At 46.7% G+C, this 20630-nt stretch overlaps 1 protein-coding gene across 2 annotated transcripts in view; it reads right to left on the reverse strand.

The window, feature by feature from the left end:
• Window positions 1-6954: 6954 nt before the first annotated feature.
• The window catches only part of LOC144496918 (class I histocompatibility antigen, F10 alpha chain-like), a 52442-nt gene continuing 38766 nt past the window's right edge, over window positions 6955-20630 (reverse strand). Inside the window, exons 2-9 of one of the 2 annotated variants that reach the window (XM_078217536.1) lie at window positions 18155-18313; window positions 17476-17736; window positions 16848-17120; window positions 15814-16077; window positions 10708-10812; window positions 10217-10249; window positions 9956-10003; window positions 6955-7756 (exon numbers count right to left, since the gene is read on the reverse strand). In XM_078217536.1, coding sequence (XP_078073662.1) covers window positions 9957-10003; window positions 10217-10249; window positions 10708-10812; window positions 15814-16077; window positions 16848-17120; window positions 17476-17736; window positions 18155-18218 — 1047 coding nt within the window. In that variant the 5' untranslated portion in view covers window positions 18219-18313 and the 3' untranslated portion in view covers window positions 6955-7756; window position 9956. The remainder of the gene's footprint in view (window positions 7757-9955; window positions 10004-10216; window positions 10250-10707; window positions 10813-15813; window positions 16078-16847; window positions 17121-17475; window positions 17737-18154; window positions 18314-20630) is intronic. The other variant, XM_078217535.1, reaches the window with a different exon arrangement.

Here is a 20630-nt window from a genome sequence, read left to right on the forward strand (position 1 = left end):
TTATGAGGAAAGGTTGAGCAGGTTGGGGATTTATTCATTGGAGTTTAGAAAAATTAGAGTTATCTCACTGAAACAGGTTAGATTCTGTTGGGCTTCATTGGTAAAATACTGAAAGATTCTTTCTGTTGGTGAGCAATAAAACATGAGGGCAAAGCCTCAGGGTAAAAGGTGAATCATTTAAGATGAGGAGAAATTTCTTCACTCAAAGGGTTGTGAATCTTTGTGATTTGCAACCCCAGAAAATTAAGGCTGGATCCTTACTGAAGATATTGAAGATAAATAGATTTGTGGTGTCTCAGCGAATGGAGGTTTACAGAGAGTAGGAGTGAAAGTCAAGATGAGGCAGAAGATCAGCTATGATTGTGTTAAAACTCGGGACAGGTTCAAGAGGTTGAATGGACTATTTTGCTGTTATCTCTCATGTTCTCTGCTTACTTATGGTTAATATCTAACCCCAGCAATCCCACCTCACACCCCATCACCCACAGAAATCACTGCACACAAAGGGACCAGCACTATCAGTACCTCTGTGATACTGACCCTCTCAGTGTGTGAGCTGTATCCTGTACTGATATTGTCCCTCTCAGTGTCTGAGCTGTATCCTGTTCTAATACTGTCCCTCTCAGTCAGCGAAATGTGTCCTGTACTGATACTGACTCTCTCAGTGTGTGAGCTGTGTCCTGTACTGATTCTGTCCCGGACTGATTCTGTCCCTTTCAGGTTGTGAGCTGTGTCCTGTACTGATACTCTCTCAGTATGTGAGCTTTGTCCTCTACTTATATTAATCCTTGTACCATTGAAGCAATCACGATAAAAATAGGTCTGAGCTTGCTGAGCCTTGTTTGAGAAGTTACTGTGTTTGTTCAGGAAGGAATTGATTTGAAACAGTGAATAGGTGATAAGGCAGAGTTAAATTGAAAGGTAAAATGGTGCACAAAGAATCAGTGTTTGGAGATTGGATGCTTGGATCAGAGTAGGGAAATTGGAATGTTTGGGAGAAAGTCGACAGGAAGAAACAAATAGTGAGAGATCACGGAGATGTGAGACCAAAGATTAGATTATTGAATCAGGATGAAGAAATGGATCTCGCTGCTTTTCAGAAATGGGCTGTTGATGTCTGGTTGGTGGAATATCAGAAGCAGGTTAGAAAACAAATTAAAGAAACTCACAGTAAAGTTTAAAATACTGTGTGAACAACCGGGTTGTTTATGTTCAGAGATATCCTGATTTGTAAACAAACAACTGTTCCTTTAACTTTATGAACATCTCTCCGTTCTGTGCACAGATCTAAAGGATGTGAAGCAACCTGTATCCATGTGGGTGACACGGTGGCAGAGTGGTTAGTGCTGCTGCCTCACAGTACCAGGGACCCAGGTTCAATCCCAGCCTTGGCTGACTGTCTGTGGGGAGTTGCATAAGATGGTCTTTCAGAGAGTTAGCATGGAGGTGATGGGCTAAATGGCCTCCTTCTGCACTGTAGGAATTCTATGGATTATACGGGATGCAGGAGTTGAACAAAATTCAGGCTTGAGCTACAAGTGGAAGATTACATTCACACCCACAAGTGCCAGGCAATGGTCATCTCTCACAAGAGAGAATCTAGCCATCTTCCCTTGACATTTGGAATCACAGAATTGTTGTGGTGCAGGCGGAGGCCATTTGGCCCATTGAGAGCACTGGCTCTCCAAATGAGCATTGTGGCTTAGCGCCTTTTAAACTTTTAATTATCTGTGATTCAGTGGTATTGCCAGCACTGAATCCCACACTATGACCAGAAACTGAACTGGACCAGCCACATAAACACAGTAACTACAAGAGTGTGTCAGAGGCTGGGAATTTTTTGGAGAGTTGAAATTTTAAGTTTATGTTTTAGTGTCACAAGTCGGCTTCCATTAACACTGTAATGACGTTACTGTGAAAGTCCTCCAGTCGCCACACTCCGGCGCCTGTTCGGGTACACTGAGGGAGAATTTAGCACGGCCAATGCATCCAACCAGCACTTCTTTCAGACTGTGGGAGGAAACCGGAGCTCCCGGAAGAAACCCATGCAGACACGGGGAGAACGTGCAGAATCCACACAGGCAGTGACCCAAGCAAGGATAATCTTAAATTTAAAATAGGTCGTGGGGGCACAATGCAGTGGGTTAGCTCTGAGAAAATAAAATGTTGCATCAGAGAAGGAACAAATAAGCAAAATATGTTGATGCCTGGAATCGAGAGAGAATCAGAAACACTCACCTTGGGTGGAGATCAGTGGAATATATCAATTGGTGTTAATCTATGTTCCAGTGTAGCTGAGACTAATACATTGACTGCTTTCTCTTCAAGGTATTTGTGTCCATGTTGATTAACTTAAGGGAAATACATGTGATGGTCTGGCCATGACCCATTGGACATTCAAAGGAGATCGTGAGACAAAAGATCCCCTTTGGTCTTTTGAGAAGTAAACAAAAGTCAGGAAGGCTTATCAGATGGAGCATTTGTGGTGTGATTGGCATGGCTTCACCAGGAAGAAAATACATTCATTGGAGACACCCATCATTTCTATCTCCTTTGACTCGTCTCAAATGGTGTCTCTTTTGGAAGACTGTGCAAGTTCGAATGATGAAGTTGATTGGCAGGATACATCGCACAATCTCCACGGGGCTGAGAGGGTTTTGACAAATGCAAAACAAGGATTACCACAAAGCATGATGGGAGAAATCATCAAAGTTTTCCTGACCGGGAAAACCAGTTCCAACCAAGATTCTTATTTCCCCGTTTTACTGGTGTTCCAATCTGAAGCATACACAACCAGTTCAGACCAGGATTTCTATTTCCCCGCTTTGCCAGTACTTGATTCAGAGTATCGAAGAGCAGGTCAGAACCAGTGTTCTTGTTTCCTGATTTTACTGGTGTTTGATCCAACGTATACAAGACCAGTTCAGACCAATATTCTTATTTCCCTGTTATACTGGTGTTTCAGTTAAAGTATTCAAGACGATTTGAGACCAGTAACCTTATTTCCCCATTTTACTGGTGTTCCATTTAAAATATACAAGACCAGTTCAGACCAGTGTCCTTATTTCCCGATTTACAGGTGCCCCATTTAAAGTACACAAGGCCAGTTCAGACCAGTAATCTTGCTTCCCCGTTTTACTGGTGTACAAAGTATACAAGACCAGTATTTCTATTTCCCCATTTTCCTGGGGTTCGATTTATAGTATACAAGACCAGTTCAGACCAGTATTCTTCCTTCCCGTTTTACTCATGTTCCATTTAAAGTATACAAGGCCAGCTCAGACCACGAATCTTGTTACCCCATTTTAATGGTGTTTGATTTGAAGTGGACAACACCAGTTCACACCAGTATTCTTGTTTCCACGTTTTACTAGTTCTTCCTCCTGGGTCAATGAAGATCACATTCAAGCTGAGAGGAAAACATGTCAAGATGACTTTGAACAGAAGATTAAGTAGGAATTGGAACACCAGTGTGAGTGTGCAGAAGCGTAGGAGGCCTTGTGATGCAGCGGAGACATCATTTGTTCAATGGCCTCACATCCTCTGATGAGGATCAGGATCATATTTCCTTTTACAAAGATCCTGTGAAGTTTCTTGGGGTTGATTTATTCAATGACAGGTGTTTAAATTGTTCTTTTACCAAATGAAGAGACAAACCAAATATCAGCAATGGAGGGAAACCAAGAGGCAAATAAGAATGGGGAAATTTACATCATTAGCATTGGCAGAGAAAACATAGTGAATAAATTAATTTACAGGGTCTGGACATTGGGGGTTTGGAAGGTGCTGCTTAAGGAACCTGGGTGAGTTTCTGCAGTGAATCTTGTAGATGGTACACACGGCTGCCACTGTTCATTGATGGAGAGAAGCTGAATGTTTGTGTAAGGGGTGTCAGTCAAGCAGACTGCTTTGTCCTTTTTATTACACGACAGGTGTTTAAGTTGTTATTTTCAGCAATGAAGATGCAAACTAAATATCGCGAATGCAAAAAACTAAGGGGCAAATAAGAATGAGGAAATTAACATAATTAATATTGGCAGAAAAAAATGTACTGAAGAAACTTCCAGGATTTAAATCCAACAAATCCCCAGGAACTGATGGATTCCATCCCAGGGTTCGAAAGGAGGTTGCTGCAGAGATAGATTTTTTGAAATTAGTTTCCAGGACACGGGCATCGGGGGTTTGGAAGGTGCTGCCTGAGGAACCTGGGTGAGTCTCTGCAGTGCATTTGTCGACTATTAAACACTCGCTGAAGGAGGTTCCCACTGTTCATCGGTGGGAGAGAAACGGAATGTTTGTGGAAGGGGTGTCAGTCAAGCAGACTGCTTTGTCCTGGAGCTTCTTGAGTGTTGTTGGAGCTGCACTCGTCCAGGCAACTGGAGAGTATTCGATCATATTCCTGACTTATTCCTTGCAGATAGTGCGCAAGCTTTTGGGAGTCAGGAGGTTTACTTGTTCACCTCTGACCTGCTCTGATAGTGACAGTATTTATATGTCTCGTTCAGTTCTGTTTCTGATCAATGGTAACCCCCAGGATGTTGAGTAAATTATCCATTTTGGCCTCCTCCAGATGGCCCAGCATCACAGGTACCAGTCTTCAGCCAATTCGGGGGATTCAGCGATGATAATCCAATTGAAGTCAAAGGAAGATGGTTAGATCCTCTTTGTTGGAGATGGTAGTTGCCTGGCACTTGTGTGGTGCCAATGTTAATTGCCACTTGTTAGCCTAAGCCAGGATATTGTCCAAGTCTTGCTACATTAGAGCATGGATTGCTTCAGTATTTGAGGAGCCGTGAATGGTACTGAACATTGTGCAGTCATCAGCGAACATCTCCACTTCTGACCTTAGGATGGAAGAGAGATCATTGATGAAACAGCTGACGATGGTTGGGCCTTGGGCACTATTCTGAGGAACTGATGTCCTTGAGCCAAAATGATCGACATAAAACCATCACAACAATCTCTCTTTGTGCTAGGTATGACTCCAACCAGCGGAGGGTTTCCCCCAATTCCCATTTACTCCAGTTTTGCTGGGGCTCTTTGATGTCACACTCTGTCAAATGCTGCCTTGATGTCAATGGCATTCTTACCTCTCCCCTGGAGTTCAGCCCTTTTGTCCATGTCCTTGCTAAATGCCGCTTGATAGCACCATTCATGACCTCCTCCCATCACTTTACTAATGATCAAGAGTGGACTGAAGTACTATTGCTGAAATATGTCAGGCCCAATAGCCTGTGCAGTATCCGGTGCCTTCAGCCATTTCTTGATATTGTGTGGAGTGAATCGAAGACTGGCTGAAGACTGGCACCTGTGATGCTGGGGCTTCTGGAGGAGGCCAAGATGGATAATTTACTCAGCAGCTCTGGCTGAAGATTGTTACAAACACTACAGCCTGATCTTTTGCACTGATGTACTGGACTCCCCAGTCATTGAGGATGGGGATATTTGTGGAGCCTCCTCCTTCAGTGAGTTGTTTAATTCTCCACTACCGTTCACGCCTGGACATGGCAGAACTGCAGACTTGGATCTGATCAGCTGGTTCTGGGATCACTTAGCTCTGTCTATCCCTTGCTGCTTTTGCTGTTTCGCACACAAGTAGTTCTGTGTTGTAGCTTCGTCAGGTTGACACCTCATTTACAGGTATGCCTGTGCTGCTCCTGGCATGCCCTCCTGCACTCCTCATTGAACCAGGGATGATCCTCTGGCTTGGTGGTAATGGTGGAGTGGGGGATATGCCAGGCCATGAGGTTACAGATTGTGGTTGAGTACAATTCTGGTGCTGCTGTTGGTCCACAGCACCTCATGGATGCCCAGTCTGGAGTTGCTAGATCTTTACTACTCATCTGGCAGTGCAGCATTCCTTCAATACCGTCCCTCTGGCAGTGCCGCACTCCCTCAGTACAGCCCCTCTGGCAGTGCCGCACTCCCTCAGTACAGCCCCTCTGGCAGTGCGGCACTCCCTCAGTACTGCCCCTTTCACTGTGCAGCTCACCTTCAGTACTAACTCTCTGGCAGTGCCGCACTCCCTCAGTACAGCCCCTCTGGCAGTGCAGCACTCCCTCAGTTATGCCCCTTTGACAGTGCAGCTGTCCCTCAGTACTGACGCTCTGACACAAACCAAACATCTGGGCAGCACATTGGCACAGTGGTTAGCACTGCTGCCCCACAGTGCCCGGGTTCAATTCTGGCCTCAGGTGATTGTGGAATTTGCACATTCTCCCCCATGTGGGTTTCCTCCAGATGCTCCAGGTTCCTCCCACATTCCAATGATGTGCAGGTAGTTGGATTGGCCGTGCTAAATTACCTCTTGGTGTCAGGGTAATTAGTAGGATAAATGCATGGGGTTGTGGGGATAGGGCCTGGATGGGATTGTTGTCAGTACAGACTCGATGAACCAAATGGCCTCCTTCTGCACTGTAGGGATTTGATGATTCTATGATCCTCCCAGCACCAAAAGATGTCTGAGACACAGGCTCCCTGATCTCCAGCAATTTATTCCTCTTGATCTCGGCCAACAACCCCTTCCCCCACACTGTGTTAATCCCCTCTCCCCCAGCACCTCCCTCCCTTTTGACTTGAAGTCAAAGCGAAGACACAGCTTTTACCAGAGAGAGTTTGAGTTACAGACAACACCACTATACCCGACCAGTGTCCCAGCTATCCCCATTTATAAGTGAAGAAATACCCATCACCTATTTAATCATGTAATTGCAATCAAATCTTAAAAATGTGATTGCCATTACATCTTAACTGTGTAATTATTATTAAACGTTAACACGATTGTGATTGTCATTAGACATTAACAAGTAATTGCGATTAAACCTTAACCGTGTGATTATCATGAAACATTAACTATGTAATTGCGATTAAAGCTTAACGCTGTGATTGTCATCTGATGTGGAGATGCTGGTGTTGGACTGGGGTAAACAGTAAGAAGTCTCACAAGACCAGGTTAAAGTCCAACAGGTTTATTTGGTAGCACAGCCACGAGCTTTCGGAGCGCCGCTCCTTCATCAGGTGAGTGGGATTTCAGTTCACAAACAGGCCATAGAAAGACACAAACTCAATTTACAAAATAATGGTTGGAATGCGAGTCTTTACAGGTAATCAAGTCTTAAACGTACAGACAATGTGAGTGGAGAGAGCGTTAAGCACAGGTTAAAGAGATGTGTATTGTCTCCAGCCACGACAGTTAGTGAGATTTTGCAAGCCCAGGCAAGTCGTGGGGGTGACACATAGTGTGACATGAACCCACATGAGGACGGCCTCAATCGGGATCTTTGGGGTCAATTCTGGCATCAGGTCACTGTCTGCGTGGGTTTCCTCCGGGTGCTCCGGTTACCTCCCACAGTCCAAAGATGTGCAGGTTAGGTTGGCTGGCCATGCTAAATTGCCCCTTTGTGTTCGGGGGACTGTCAGGATGAATACGTGGGATTATGGGGATAGGGCCTGGGTGGGATTGTTGTCGATGCAGGCATGATGAACTGAATGGCCTCCTGTAGTGTAGGGATTCTATGATGTGGATACAATGAGTAAATTGGGAGTCACTGATTATGATTCCTACGGTCTGAGCAGATTTAAAAATTCAGCCCCAATAGAAAAACCACGGCTATTTATAGTTTAATTTACACAGTCACATATGTAGGTTCGCCATCAGTCACTGGCTGTCAGCTCGAGAAAATTAACGCTTCAATGATTGTCTCATCCGCTCCTCCCACTGATCTCTCTGGATTACTGATCAGGACGCGGGAGGTCACTGGGAAAGAGAAAAAAATCCATTGTTACAGAAAAAGGAAAACCCAGCAGACACAGAACACCCCCAACAAAACCCATCAGACCCACCAGAGCCCTGACACCCAAAAATGCAGAAAGCTGGAGGAGTTCAGGAAGCGTAGGGGTGAAATTAAAAGAAAAATTGGGAAAACAAAGAGAGTGCTTGGGGAAAAAATACTTCTAATTAAAATCGAGGAACATCCAAAGATGTTTTTTAAATACATAAAATCGAGGAACATCCAAAAATCGAGGGTCACAAAGGAAAGAGTTGGGTCTATCGGAGACCAAAACACTAACCTGTGTGAGGAAGCAGAGGATGTGGGAAGATTCTGAATGAATAATTCAGGAATCAGGGAGCCGATGGTAATACAATGATGTAGTTCAGGAAGAGGAGACTGAATGATGGGATGGGATAAACACTGCAAGAGAGCAACTATTAATGGGTTTAACATTTTTGAAAGTGGACAAATCACCAGGCTGCTGAAAGAAGCAAGGGAGGACGTTACAGAGGTTTGGGAATCAGAAACATTTCTCCCTGGTGACAGATGTGGTGAAAGAGGGTTGAAGGACTGAGTAATTATCCACCAGTTAGCTTAATATTAGTGGTGGGAAAATTATTGGAATCGATTTTGAGGAACAGTGCAAAGCTTCATTTAGAAAGCCACAGATTAATCAAGGAAAGTTAGCATGGGCTTGTTCAGGAAAGCTCAGCTCAGACTAACCTGATTTGTTTGTGGAGGTGAGAAGTAGGGTTGCTGAGGGCTGTGTGGTGAGCTTTGGGATCTCCACGGCCCAGAACTTGGCCCCTTGCTTTCTATAGTTTATACAAATTATTTTGCTTCAAATGTAGGGAAAATGATGAAGAAGTTTAGAGATGTACAAATATTATCCATGTGGGTGACAGTGAGGAGAAAAGCCTCAGACTGCAGGAAGATAGAGATGGTCTGGGCAGCTGGGAAGAACAGTGGAAAATGGAATTCAATCCGGAGCAGTGAGAGGTGATGGATTTCGGGAGAATTAACAAGGCAAACGGAATCCCCAATAAATGGGAGGATAATGAGTAATGTGGAGGAACAGGGAGACCAAGGAGGGATATGTCCACAGATTGGGAAAAGTGTCAGGACAGGTTAATAACATGATTAAGAAGGGACACAACATGTTTTCATTTATTCGCCAAGGTGCAGAATTTGGTCTTGCTAGAACTGTAAACAACACCAGATAGACGACAGCTGAAGCATTGCAAACAATCTGGTCAGCATATTACACAAAAGATGTGATTGTACTGGAGAGAATGAAGAGGAGATTGTTTAATGTGGAGAGCTCTCCATTATCAGGCAGGGATTCAATGGGCTGAATGGCCCACTCCAAAGCATAGGTTTTTTAACATTCAATGTTCCACCTGTGAAACACTAACAAAACCCATGAGACCTCCAAACACCAGCTAAACCCATCAGACCCCCAAACACCAGCTAAACCCATCAGACCCCCAAACACCAACTCAATTCACCAGACCCCCAAACACCAGCTGAACCCATCAGACCGCCAAACACCAGCTAAACCCATCAGACCCCCAAACAGCAGCTAAACCCATCAGACCCCCAAACACCAACTCAATTCATCATACCCCCAAACACCAGCTAAACCCATCAGACCCCCAAATGCCAGCTAAACCCATCAGAGCCCCAAACACCTGGAAAACCCATCAGACCCCCAGGCACCAGCTAAACCCATCAGACACCCCAAAACACCAGCAAAGCTTATAAGTTCTACTCCACACCCCAAACATTCAGCAAATGATCAGACTCATCACAAAACACGACTAATATTAAATCCTGTGGGAGTGACAGACCCTAGTGGCCAACTTCAGGGAAAACACTGGGAATTCCGACTTCCTTAAGGAAATTGAGCAGCTTAGCGGAGGCTGTCCAGGGTGAGATGTTTCCGGGTGTCTCGACACCTCAACACCCACAATGTCTCCACCCTCAGACTGTACAGGAGCAGCCGTCTCCAGAAGACCAGTCTCAAAGCTCAGTGTTGGATTGGATGGGCTGCTCTTTAGTGACTATACAGCGAGAGACAGACACTGAGCTCACATCCCACCCACCAGATTGTACAGCTAAATCCAGCAGGAATATCCAAGTTAGAAGGGTCAGCTCCCAATATTTATCAATACAGTTCATACCTCAGGAACGCAATGAGGAGCTGGATGAGGAATTCCCACCATCAGAAGCTGTTAAAGGAAGGAGAGGTATTAAAAACTGTTCATTATCACAGAGACAGAGACTGTGGATGTGATAAAGAGAGAATGAGAGAGACAAAGAGAGACACAGAGAAAGAGGTTCTCACACACATACTGACGGTGACACACAGAAATACACTCACACACACACACACACACACACACACACACACACACACACACGGTGTTTGATGATCAGCTTACTCTTTGCAGGATTGTAGTCGCTCTTCCCTCTCCCTGTAAAACAAGGAATGTTCAGTGAGTGACGAGACTGAGAGAAAATCAGAGACAGAGGCTGGAACTCTCACTCGCACTGAGCCCCGACAACACAATTCTGAACCTTCACTCCCACCACAACCAGAGACCCTCAGTCCCACCCTGACCCTGGACCCTCACTCCCACCCTGACCCTGGACCCTCACTCCCACCCTGACCCTGGATCCTTACTCTGACCTGATACCCTCACAGATACCCTGAACTCCATCCGCAATCTGAGACCCTTCCCACAATTCACAGACACTCCCCCTTTATCTTGAGCCCATTATCCTCCCTGTCCCAACTCTGGGGCTCTTCCACCCACTCTGTGACCCCCCCACACCAACCTGAGACCCACAGCCTGAGCCACCCCCACCCTGGAACACTCTCCCACAATCCCTCTCCCCAGTGAGGAGCTGCTCTTTTCCCTCCAATTCCTACCTTTCTTGTTGTAGATGACGACAGCCACAATGATGAGAGCGATGAGCACGAGGACCCCGACCACTATCCCGACAGTAACAGCAACCTGGGAGCGAGACTTTGGTTCTGTTAGAGAGAGAATCAGAGAGACTGAGTGAATCAGGGAGAGGGAAAAGTGAGAATCAGAGAGAGAATCAGAGAGACTGAGTGAATCAGGGAGAGGGAAAAGTGAGAGTCAGAGAGAGAGAATGTGAGAGGGTGGGAGAGAATGAGAGAGGGAGAGAGAGATCGCATCTAAGAATGAGTGAGGGAGTGAACGAGAGATAGAGAAAGCTCAGAGAGAGAGAATGAGAGAGTGAATCAGAGAGAAAGAAAGAGAAATGTGAGAGTGAGAATGAGAGAGGAAGAAAGAGAAATGAGAGAGTGAATCAGAGGGAGAGAGAGAATCAGGAAACACAGGATATACGACACAGAAACCGGCCATTCAGCCCATCCAGTTGATGCTGGTGTTAATGTTCTACTTGAGCTTCCTTCCATTTTTTCTTATCTAATTCGACCATTTTAACTCTATTCCCCTCTCCCTCATGTGCTTGTTGATCCTCCCCTTAAACTATACTGTTCAGTTCAGCCACTCCCTGTGGCAGCGAGCTCCACATTCTCATCACTCTTTGGGTGAAGAGGTTTCTCATGAATTCCCCATTGGGTTTCTTGTATTGATGGCCACTGGATATGCTCTTCCCACAAGAGGAACACTCTCATGTGTCCGCTCCATAAAAAACATTTCATAATTTTAAATCCTCGATTAGATCAACCCTCAGCCTTCTGTTTTCCCGAGAGCAGAGACCCAGCCGGTCAATCCTTTCCTGAGATGTCCACCCACTTATTTCTGGAATCATCTCTGTAAATCTTCTCTACACTCTCTCCCCTGACTCTATATCCTTTGTGTGAAATGGTGACCGGAACTGCACACGGTCTTTAAATGTGGTCTAACCAAGTTTTGGCAATAACGTCCCTGCTTTACAATTCTATTCCTCGAGAAGCAAAACCTGGTTTTCGATTGTATTTTGTTTATTGTCTAACCTGTAACTCTATGTTTACTGATTGGTGTATTTGTACATCAAGATCCCTTTGTTCCTCAACCCTCCCTATTCATTGTTAACTGAAAAATACCTCACGTTTATCTGTGCTGAACTTTATTCACCAACTATTTGTTCAAGTTTATTCATGTCCTTTTAATTTATTCCAGTTCTCCTCAATATCAAATAATTCTCCCAATTTGGTGTTATCTGCAAATTAAGAAATGGTGTTTTTGATTCCAATATCCAAGTTATGGAGTGTAAGTTGTGAATAGCAGTGATCCCAACACTGATCCTTGTGGAATGATGGAGGAACCCAGCACATCAGTGCAAAAGATAAAGCCGAAGTATTCGCAGCAACCTCCAGCCTGAAGTGCCGAGTGGATGATCCGTCTCGGCCTCCTCCAGTGGTCCCCAGCATCTCAGACACCAGTCTCCAGATCATTCGATTCACTTCACGTGATATCAAGAAACGGTTGGAGGCACTGGATACTGCAAAGGCAATGGGCCCTGATAACATTCCACCAATAGTACTGAAGACTTGTGCTCCAGAACGTGCCACTCCCCAAGCCAAGCTCTTCCAGTACAGTTACAACACTGGCATCTACCCAACAATGTGGAAAATTGCCCAGGTATGCTCTGTACACAAAAAGCAGGACAAATCCAATCTGGCCAATTACCGCCCAATCAGTCTACTATCGATCACCAGTAAAGTGATGGAAGGGGTCATCGACAGTGCTATCATGCAGTACCTGCTCAGCGACGCCCAGTTTAGGTTTCGCCAGGGTCACTAAGCTCCTGACCTCATTGCAGCCTTGGTTCAAACATGGACAAAAGAGCTGAATTCCAGAGGTGAGGTGAGAGTGACAGCCCTTGACATCAAGACCATATTTGACCGAGTGTGGCATCAAGGAGCCCGAGCAAAACTGGAATCAATGGGTATCAGGGGGAAAACTCTCCGCTGGTTGGAGTCAGACCTGGTACATAGGAAGATGGTTGTGGTTGTGGAGGGTCAGTCATCTCAGCTCCACGACATCTCTGCAGGAGTCCCTCAGGATAGTGTCCTCGGCCCAACAATCTTCAGCTGCTTCATCAGTGACCTTCCCTCCATCATAAGGTCGGAAGTGGGGATATTCGCCGATGATTGCACAATGTTCAGCACCATTCACGACTCCTCAGATACTGAAGCAGTCCATGTTCAAATGCAACAAGATCTGGACAATATCCAGGCTTGGGCTGACAAGTGGCAAATAACATTCGAGCCACACAAATTACAGGCAATGACCATCACCAATAAGAGACACTCTAACCACCGCCCCTTAACATTCAGTGGTGTAACCATCACTGAATCCCCCACTGTCAACATCCTTGGGGTTACCATTGACCGGAAACTCAACTGGACTCACCACATAAACACAGTGGCTGCAAGACAGGTCAGAGGCTAGGAATACTGTGGCAAGTAACTCACCTCCTGACTCCCCAGAGCCTATTCACCATCTACAAGGCACAAGTCAGGAGTGTGATGGAATACTCCCCACTTGCCTGGATGGGTGCAGCTGCAACAACACTCAAGAAGCTTGACACCATCCAGGACAAAGCAGCCCGATTGACCCGTCCACCACCGGTGCTCAGTAGCAGCAGTGTGTACTGTCTACAAGATGCACTGCAGCAATTCACTGAAGATCCTTAGACAGCACCTTGCAAATACACGATCACTTCCATCTAGAAGGACAAGGGCAGCAGATAAATGGGAAGATCACCACCTGCAAGTTCCCCTCCAAGCCACTCACTTGGAAATAGCCACTGACTTGGAAATATATCACCGTTCCTGCGTGGTCACTGGGTCAAAATCCTGGAATTCCCTCCCTAACAGCATTGTCACCATCACCTTCTCAAGGGCAACTGGGGATGGGCAATAAATGCTGGTGAGCCAGCGACACCCATGTCCCACGAATGAATTAAAAAAAAACATTTTCCACTTTCTGTCACTCCGAAAAACTCCCTTGACTCTCACTCTCTGCTTTCTGTCCCAAAGTCAGCGAGTGATCCATTCTGTCACTCATCCCCTAACTCCACATGCTTTCACCTTGTCAATCAGTCCATCACAAACACCCTTTTCTATTACATTTGAAAAATTATATGATATTATATCTATTACATTTCCATTGTCTATTCCCTTTGTTACATCCTCAAAAAATCCACTAAGTGGAGTAAAACAAGATTTTCCATTTCAAAATCCATGCTGAATATTCATTGTTATAGTATTTCATTCTCGATTTTCATGAATTGTCTCCAATAGAAGGAATTCCATTATTTTTCTGAATACTGATCTTAATCTGACTGAAGTAAACTTCCAGGATGCACTGGGTCCTGTCCTACTGTAATATTTGATTTGATTTATTATTGTCACATGCATTGGTACACAGTGAAAAGTGTTGTTTCTTGGATACAACAGTGCACTGTTGGAGAACAGATTTTCACTCCATCTGACGAAGGGGCAGCGCTCCGAAAGCTTATGGTATTTGCTACCAAATAAACCTGTTGGACTTTAACCTGGTGTTGTGAGACTTCTTACTGTGCTTACCCCAGTCCAACGCCGGCATCTCCACATCATGACTATCCTCAAATAGCCCAGGCACACGGTGACCTACCTCCTGTAATATCCCAGATGTCCCACTGGGTCATCGCACACAGTAATATCCCAGGATAAACCAGGCCCTGTCTATCCTCTAATATCCCAGGCAAATGGTGCCCCACCTCCTGTAATATCCCAGGATATACCAGGCCCTGTCTCCCCTCTAATATCCCAGGCACACCATGCCCTTCCTCCTGTAATATCCCAGGATACACCAGGCCCTGTAAGGCTGCAATATCTCAGGATACACGAGGATTTGTCCGATTATAATATCCCAGAATACACTGCATTCTGTATTACAGCAATATCCCAGGATACACGAGGTCCTGTCATGCTGCAATATCCCAGATATACTGGGCCCCACCATACTGTAATATCCCAGAACACCCCAGGTCCAGACTTACTCTAATGTCCAATGATACACCGGGCCCTGTGCGACTGTAATATTCTACGATACACTATATCATGTCATACTGTAGTATCCCAGGATTCACCAAAACCAGTCATACTTCAATCACGCAGGATACTCTGGGCTCTGTCGTACTGTAATCCCAGGACACACTGCAACCCGTGCAAAATAATATCCCAAAATGCACTGGGTCTTGTCGTACAATAATATCTCTGGACACACTGGGCTCTGTCATACTCTAATATCCCAAGTAAACCAGGCCCTTGTGCACAGAAACATCCGAGGATACACTTGGCCTTGTCCCCACTGTAATAATGTGGAGATGCCGGCGTTGGACTGGGGTAAGCACAGTAAGAAGTCTCACAACACCAGGTTAAAGTCCAACAGGTTTATTTGGTGGCAAATACCATAAGCTTTCGGAGCAATGCTCCTTCGTCAGATGGAGTGGTCAGATGGACAGAGACCACTCCATCTGACGAAGGAGCATTGCTCCAAAGCTTATGGTATTTGCTACCAAATAAACCTGTTGGACTTTAACCTGGTGTTGTGGGACTTCTTACCCCACTGTAATATCCCAGGATACACTGGGCCCTGACCAACTAAAGGATCTCATGATACGCAGCGCCCTGACCCACTGTAATGTCCAATAACGCAACGGGTCCTGTACTCCCAGTTACTTCCCAGCATGCACCGGGCCCGGTCAGGCTGTAATATCCCAAGGTACACCCGGCCTTATCCATCCTGTAATATCCCACAAGACACTGGATCCTGTTGCACTGTAATACAGCAGGATACAGTGGGGTATGTTTCATGTCAAATCCATGGACACACAATTATTTCCATCAAAAGGTGGTGCCATGATATATAACACATTGGAGATTAATATTTATTTTCCTCTCTGTATCCCGGGCCTCAGGCTGTCCTGGGCTGACAGCTCAGCACTGACCCTCACTCCTGTGATCCTGGTCTGAGGCTGGGTCCTCTCTAACAGTGAGAAACAGTCTCACCGTAAATCACCACCAGTGTCTCCTTCATCCCGCTGTGTTCCACCCGACAGGAATACTCGGCCTGGTCCTCTGGATCAAACTCTACCCATTTCCGGATCTGGTAGGAGCTGTCGTGATTGGGTAAGATCCCACTGGACAGAGTCTCATCAATCACCACTCTGTTTCTCCACAGATTCACCTCGATGGCTTGAGGGTAAAACCCAGTGACAGCACAGGACAGCCGGTTAGAATCACCCAGACGGGTAAAGGACACGACGGGGGCAACTGAGAGAGAACGAAAGAGGAGTCAAAACAGGAACCTCGAGATAGAGAGTCCCGGCATCACCCCCTTCACCGACTCTCACTCCCCTCTCACTCACCGACTCTCACTCCCCCCTCACTCACCGACTCTCACTCCCCCCTCACTCACCGACTCTCACTCCCCCCTCACTCACCGACTCTCACTCCCCCCTCACTCACCGACTCTCACTCCCCCCTCACTCACTGACTCTCACTCCCCCCTCACTCACCGACTCTCACTCCCCCCTCACTCACCGACTCTCACTCCCCCCTCACTCACCGACTCTCACTCCCCCCTCACTCACTGACTCTCACTCCCCCCTCACTCACTGACTCTCACTCCTCCCTCAATCACCGACTCTCACTCCCCCCTCACTCCCCCCCTCACTCCCCCCTCACTCACCGACTCTCACTCTCCCCTCACTCACTGACTCTCACTCCCCCCTCACTCACCGACTCTCACTCCCCCCTCACTCACTGACTCTCACTCCCCCCCTCACTCCCCCCCTCACTCCCCCCTCACTCACCGACTCTCACTCCCCCTCACTCACCGACTCTCACTCCCCCCTCCCTCATCGACTCTCACTCTCCCCTCACTCACCGACTCTCACTCCCCCCTCACTCACCGACTCTCATCCCCCCCTCACTCACCGACTCTCACTCCCCCCTCACTCACCGACTCTCACTCCGCCCCTCACTCACCGACTCTCACTCACCGACTCTCACTCCCCGACCCTCACTCCCCCCTCACTCACCGACTCTCAATTCACTCTGTCCGTACTCCAGGTATTTTCTCAGCCACTCGATACACTCCACCTCCAGGAAATGTTTCCATTGCTGAATGTTGCCAGTCTGCCTGTCGCACCTGTGTTTGATGCCCTCCCCCCATGTGACCGGGGTCACCCACACCATGTGATCCTTGTCGAAGCTGAGAACATCATGTCCGTCCCACCCGTACTGGCTGAATCCACTCGTGGTACCATCATCCCGCAGGTCACAGCCAGTCATTATCTGGCAGACATGGACCCCTGTGGATCAGAAACACAAACAGCCAATCAGAGACAGTCCAATGGGTGATCCTACCTGCACAGCCAATCAGAACCAGTCTCACTGGGCGATGTCATCCTACCAGCCAATAAACATCAACTACTCTGCCCCCCGCACCCCCCCCCCCACCCCTCCACACACACACACACACACAGCCAATCACCAATCAGAGCCAGTCTCCCTGGAAACAATCCCTCCACACATTCACAGCCAATCACATTTCCTGTCACATCTCCAATCGCAGCCAATCAGCCTCTGGCTCTCGGTTCCTGATCCACTCTGGGTTTCTCCTCATTCCCACCTGGATCCCCGGGTGCTGGGAGAGTGAGCACTCACCTCCTGTCTGGTTGCTGCGGGACATGAGTAGCGGAATATCAGCTTTAAAATACATCTCCTGCTCCTGTGCGAAGATCTTCTTCCGCTCCCAGGCTGCCCGACCCTCGCTCTCCACCATCCACTGCTCCCGGGGGATCAGCTCCCTCCGATCGCTGTCGTACATCACAAACTGGACACCGTCCACAGAACCGACAACCACAAACTCTGGGAAACCCGGGATCGGAGTCATTCGCGTGAAGAAATACCGGAGAGAGTGAGAGCCTGAAATAGAGAGAGAGAGAATTCAGGATAGACACCCTAAAAACACCAACACCCTCACACACACACACACACAGAGATCAGGGCATCAACCCCAAACACTGATTCCAAACCGAGAGCAAGGCCTCCACCCAGTCTGGCATTGCCCCTCTCACACCCCATCACTCATTGACCCAGGGTTAATGCCCCAGTACCCAGCCTGGCATTGCCCCTCTCACGCCCCATCACTCACTGACCCAGGGTTAATGCCCCAGTACCCAGCCTGGCATTGCCCCTCTCACACCCCATCACTCACTGACCCAGGGTTAATGCCCCAGTACCCAGCCTGGCATTGCCCCTCTCACACCCCATCACTCACTGACCCAGGGTTAATGCCCCAGTACCCAGCCTGGCATTGCCCCTCTCACACCCCATCACTCACCTGCAGACACCTCTCCACACAGAAAGACCAGCTCTATCAGTCCAATCATTGCTGCTTCCCTCATGGTGGGGCAATCATTTGGAGGAAACTCTTTTTCAAAGAAAGGCCATTTTCTCAACTCACTCCTTCGGTCTTTCCCTGTTCACACTGAGCCTCAATCTGATTGGACACAAAATAGGATTGAACACATCAGAATAAAGAGATTCAGTGAGTCATCAGTCTCCGGCAGAATAGACACAAACAGTTTGAGAAACTTCCTCAAAATTGAGAATTGTCCAATCAGCTAAATATAGTTGGTTATCTCACGGTGGCACAGTGGTCAGCACTGCTGCCTCACAGCGCCAGGGACCCGGGTTTAATTCCAGCCTTGGGTCACTGGCTGTGTGGAGTTTGCACATGCTCCCCGTGTGTACGTGGCTTTCCTCTGGGTGACCCAGTTTCCTCCCACACTCCAAAAATGGGTGGGTTCCGTGAATAGGCCATACCAAATTACCCTTTAGTGTCCCAATATGTGTGCATCAGGGAATTAGCCATGGCAAGTACGTGGGGTTACAGTGGTAGGGCCAGGGTGAAGGTGCTCTGTCTGAGAGTTGGTGCTCACTCTATGGGCTGAATGGACTCCTTCGATGAAGCTGACTTCATCAGTGGCCAGAGTGAATGAGCTGAAAGGAGTTTGATAGAGGGACAGAGGGAAGGACATTTGAGCGAACCATTCAATTAGATCACCGCAGATCTGAACTCCAGTTTTTGACAATAACCCATATCCTTAGATATCATTACCCAATAAAAATCTATCACTCTGACATTTTAAAGCTCCAATTGTTCACAATTTTTGGTGGAGAGACTGGATGTGGATTCCAGACTACTGAATCATTTTAACATTATAAAAAGATCTCTCCTCAAAATTCTAAACTCTCTGGAATAAGAAACAAGTTTATACAACCCTTCAAACTTTATCCTTTAGTTTAAAAACCCTATCCTCTAAAGTGCATCTCCACACAGAGATCCTTTATTGTCCATTGTCAGTGTTGTGGAGTTGGGGGTAATATTTTTGCATGAATAGAGGATTGGTTAATAAGAACATGAGAACAAGGAACAGGAATAGGCCATCTGGTCCCTCGAGCCTGCTCCGCAATTCAATAAGATCATGGCTGCTCTTTTTGTGGGCTCAGCTCCAGTTACTCACCTGCTCACCGCAACTCTTTGACAAAGGGCTTGGACAGAGGGTCATCTGGACTCGAAACATCAACTCTCTTTTCTCTCCTTACAGATGCTGCCAGACCTACTGAGATTTTCCAGTGTTTTCTCTTTTGGCACTATAACCCTTAATTCCTTTACTGTTCAAAAATGTATCTATCCTTGCCTTAAAAATATTCATTGAGGTAGCTTCAACTGCTTCACTGGGCAGGGAATTCCACAGATTCACAACCATTTGGGTGAAGAAGTTCCTCCTCAACTCAGTCCTAAATCTGCTCCATCCTATTTTGAGGCCATTCACCCCCACTCTTTGTTTTCTGTTAGTTTACCAATCCTCTATCCATGCTAATACATTATCCATTACACCGTGCACCTTTATCTTATGCAGCAGCATTTGGTGCGGCACCCTGTCAAATGCCTTCTGGAAATCAAGATCCACCACATCCACAGGTTCCCCATTGTCCACTGCGCATGTACTGTCCTCAAAGAATTCCACCAAATTAGTTAAACATGACCTGCCTTTCATGAACTCATGCTGCATCTACCCAATGGGGTAATTTACATCCAGATGTCAAATAGACAAGAAACACTGATTTGGCATAAATGGGCCATTTTCAAGTTGGCCGGCTCTGGCTAGTGGAGTGTCACTAGGATCAGTGCTCGGACAACCAGCCATTTACAATCTACATTCATGACTCAGACCAAGAAGATGGGTGTAGTGTATCTAAACTTGCAGCAGCTGCAAAGCTAGCTGGAAATGAGGAAGGATTAAGTTGGTTAGGATTGTATTCATTGGAGTCTAGAAGAATGAGGAGGATTGCACAGAAACCTATAAAATTCAAAGAGGCCTCTACAAGGTAGATCCAGGAAGGATGTTCCCAATGATGGGGGAGTCCAGAACCAGGGGTCGTGGTCTGAGGATACAAGGTAAACCATTGAGGACTGAGATGAGGAGAAATTTCTTCACCCAGAGAGTGGTAAGCTGATGGAATTCACTCTTGCAGGAAGCAGTTGGGGACAAAACATCGTATATTTTCAAGAAGCAGTTCGATATCGCATTTGGGTGAAGGGGATCAAAGGATATGTGGGAAGGCTGGATTGAGTTGGAAAATCAGCCGTGATCATAATGAATGGCAGAGCAGGTTTGATGGGCTGAATGGCCTATTCCTCTTCCTATTTTCAGAGTTTCTGTGAAATGCAAACTGTGTGAAGGAATAGAGAGCTGCAAAGAGATTTGGGCAAGTTAAGTGAATGGGCTGCAAGGTGGCAGATGGAGTGT

The sequence above is a fragment of the Mustelus asterias genome, chromosome 8, assembly GCF_964213995.1.
Source record: "Mustelus asterias chromosome 8, sMusAst1.hap1.1, whole genome shotgun sequence".
NCBI classification, from domain to species: domain Eukaryota; kingdom Metazoa; phylum Chordata; class Chondrichthyes; order Carcharhiniformes; family Triakidae; genus Mustelus; species Mustelus asterias.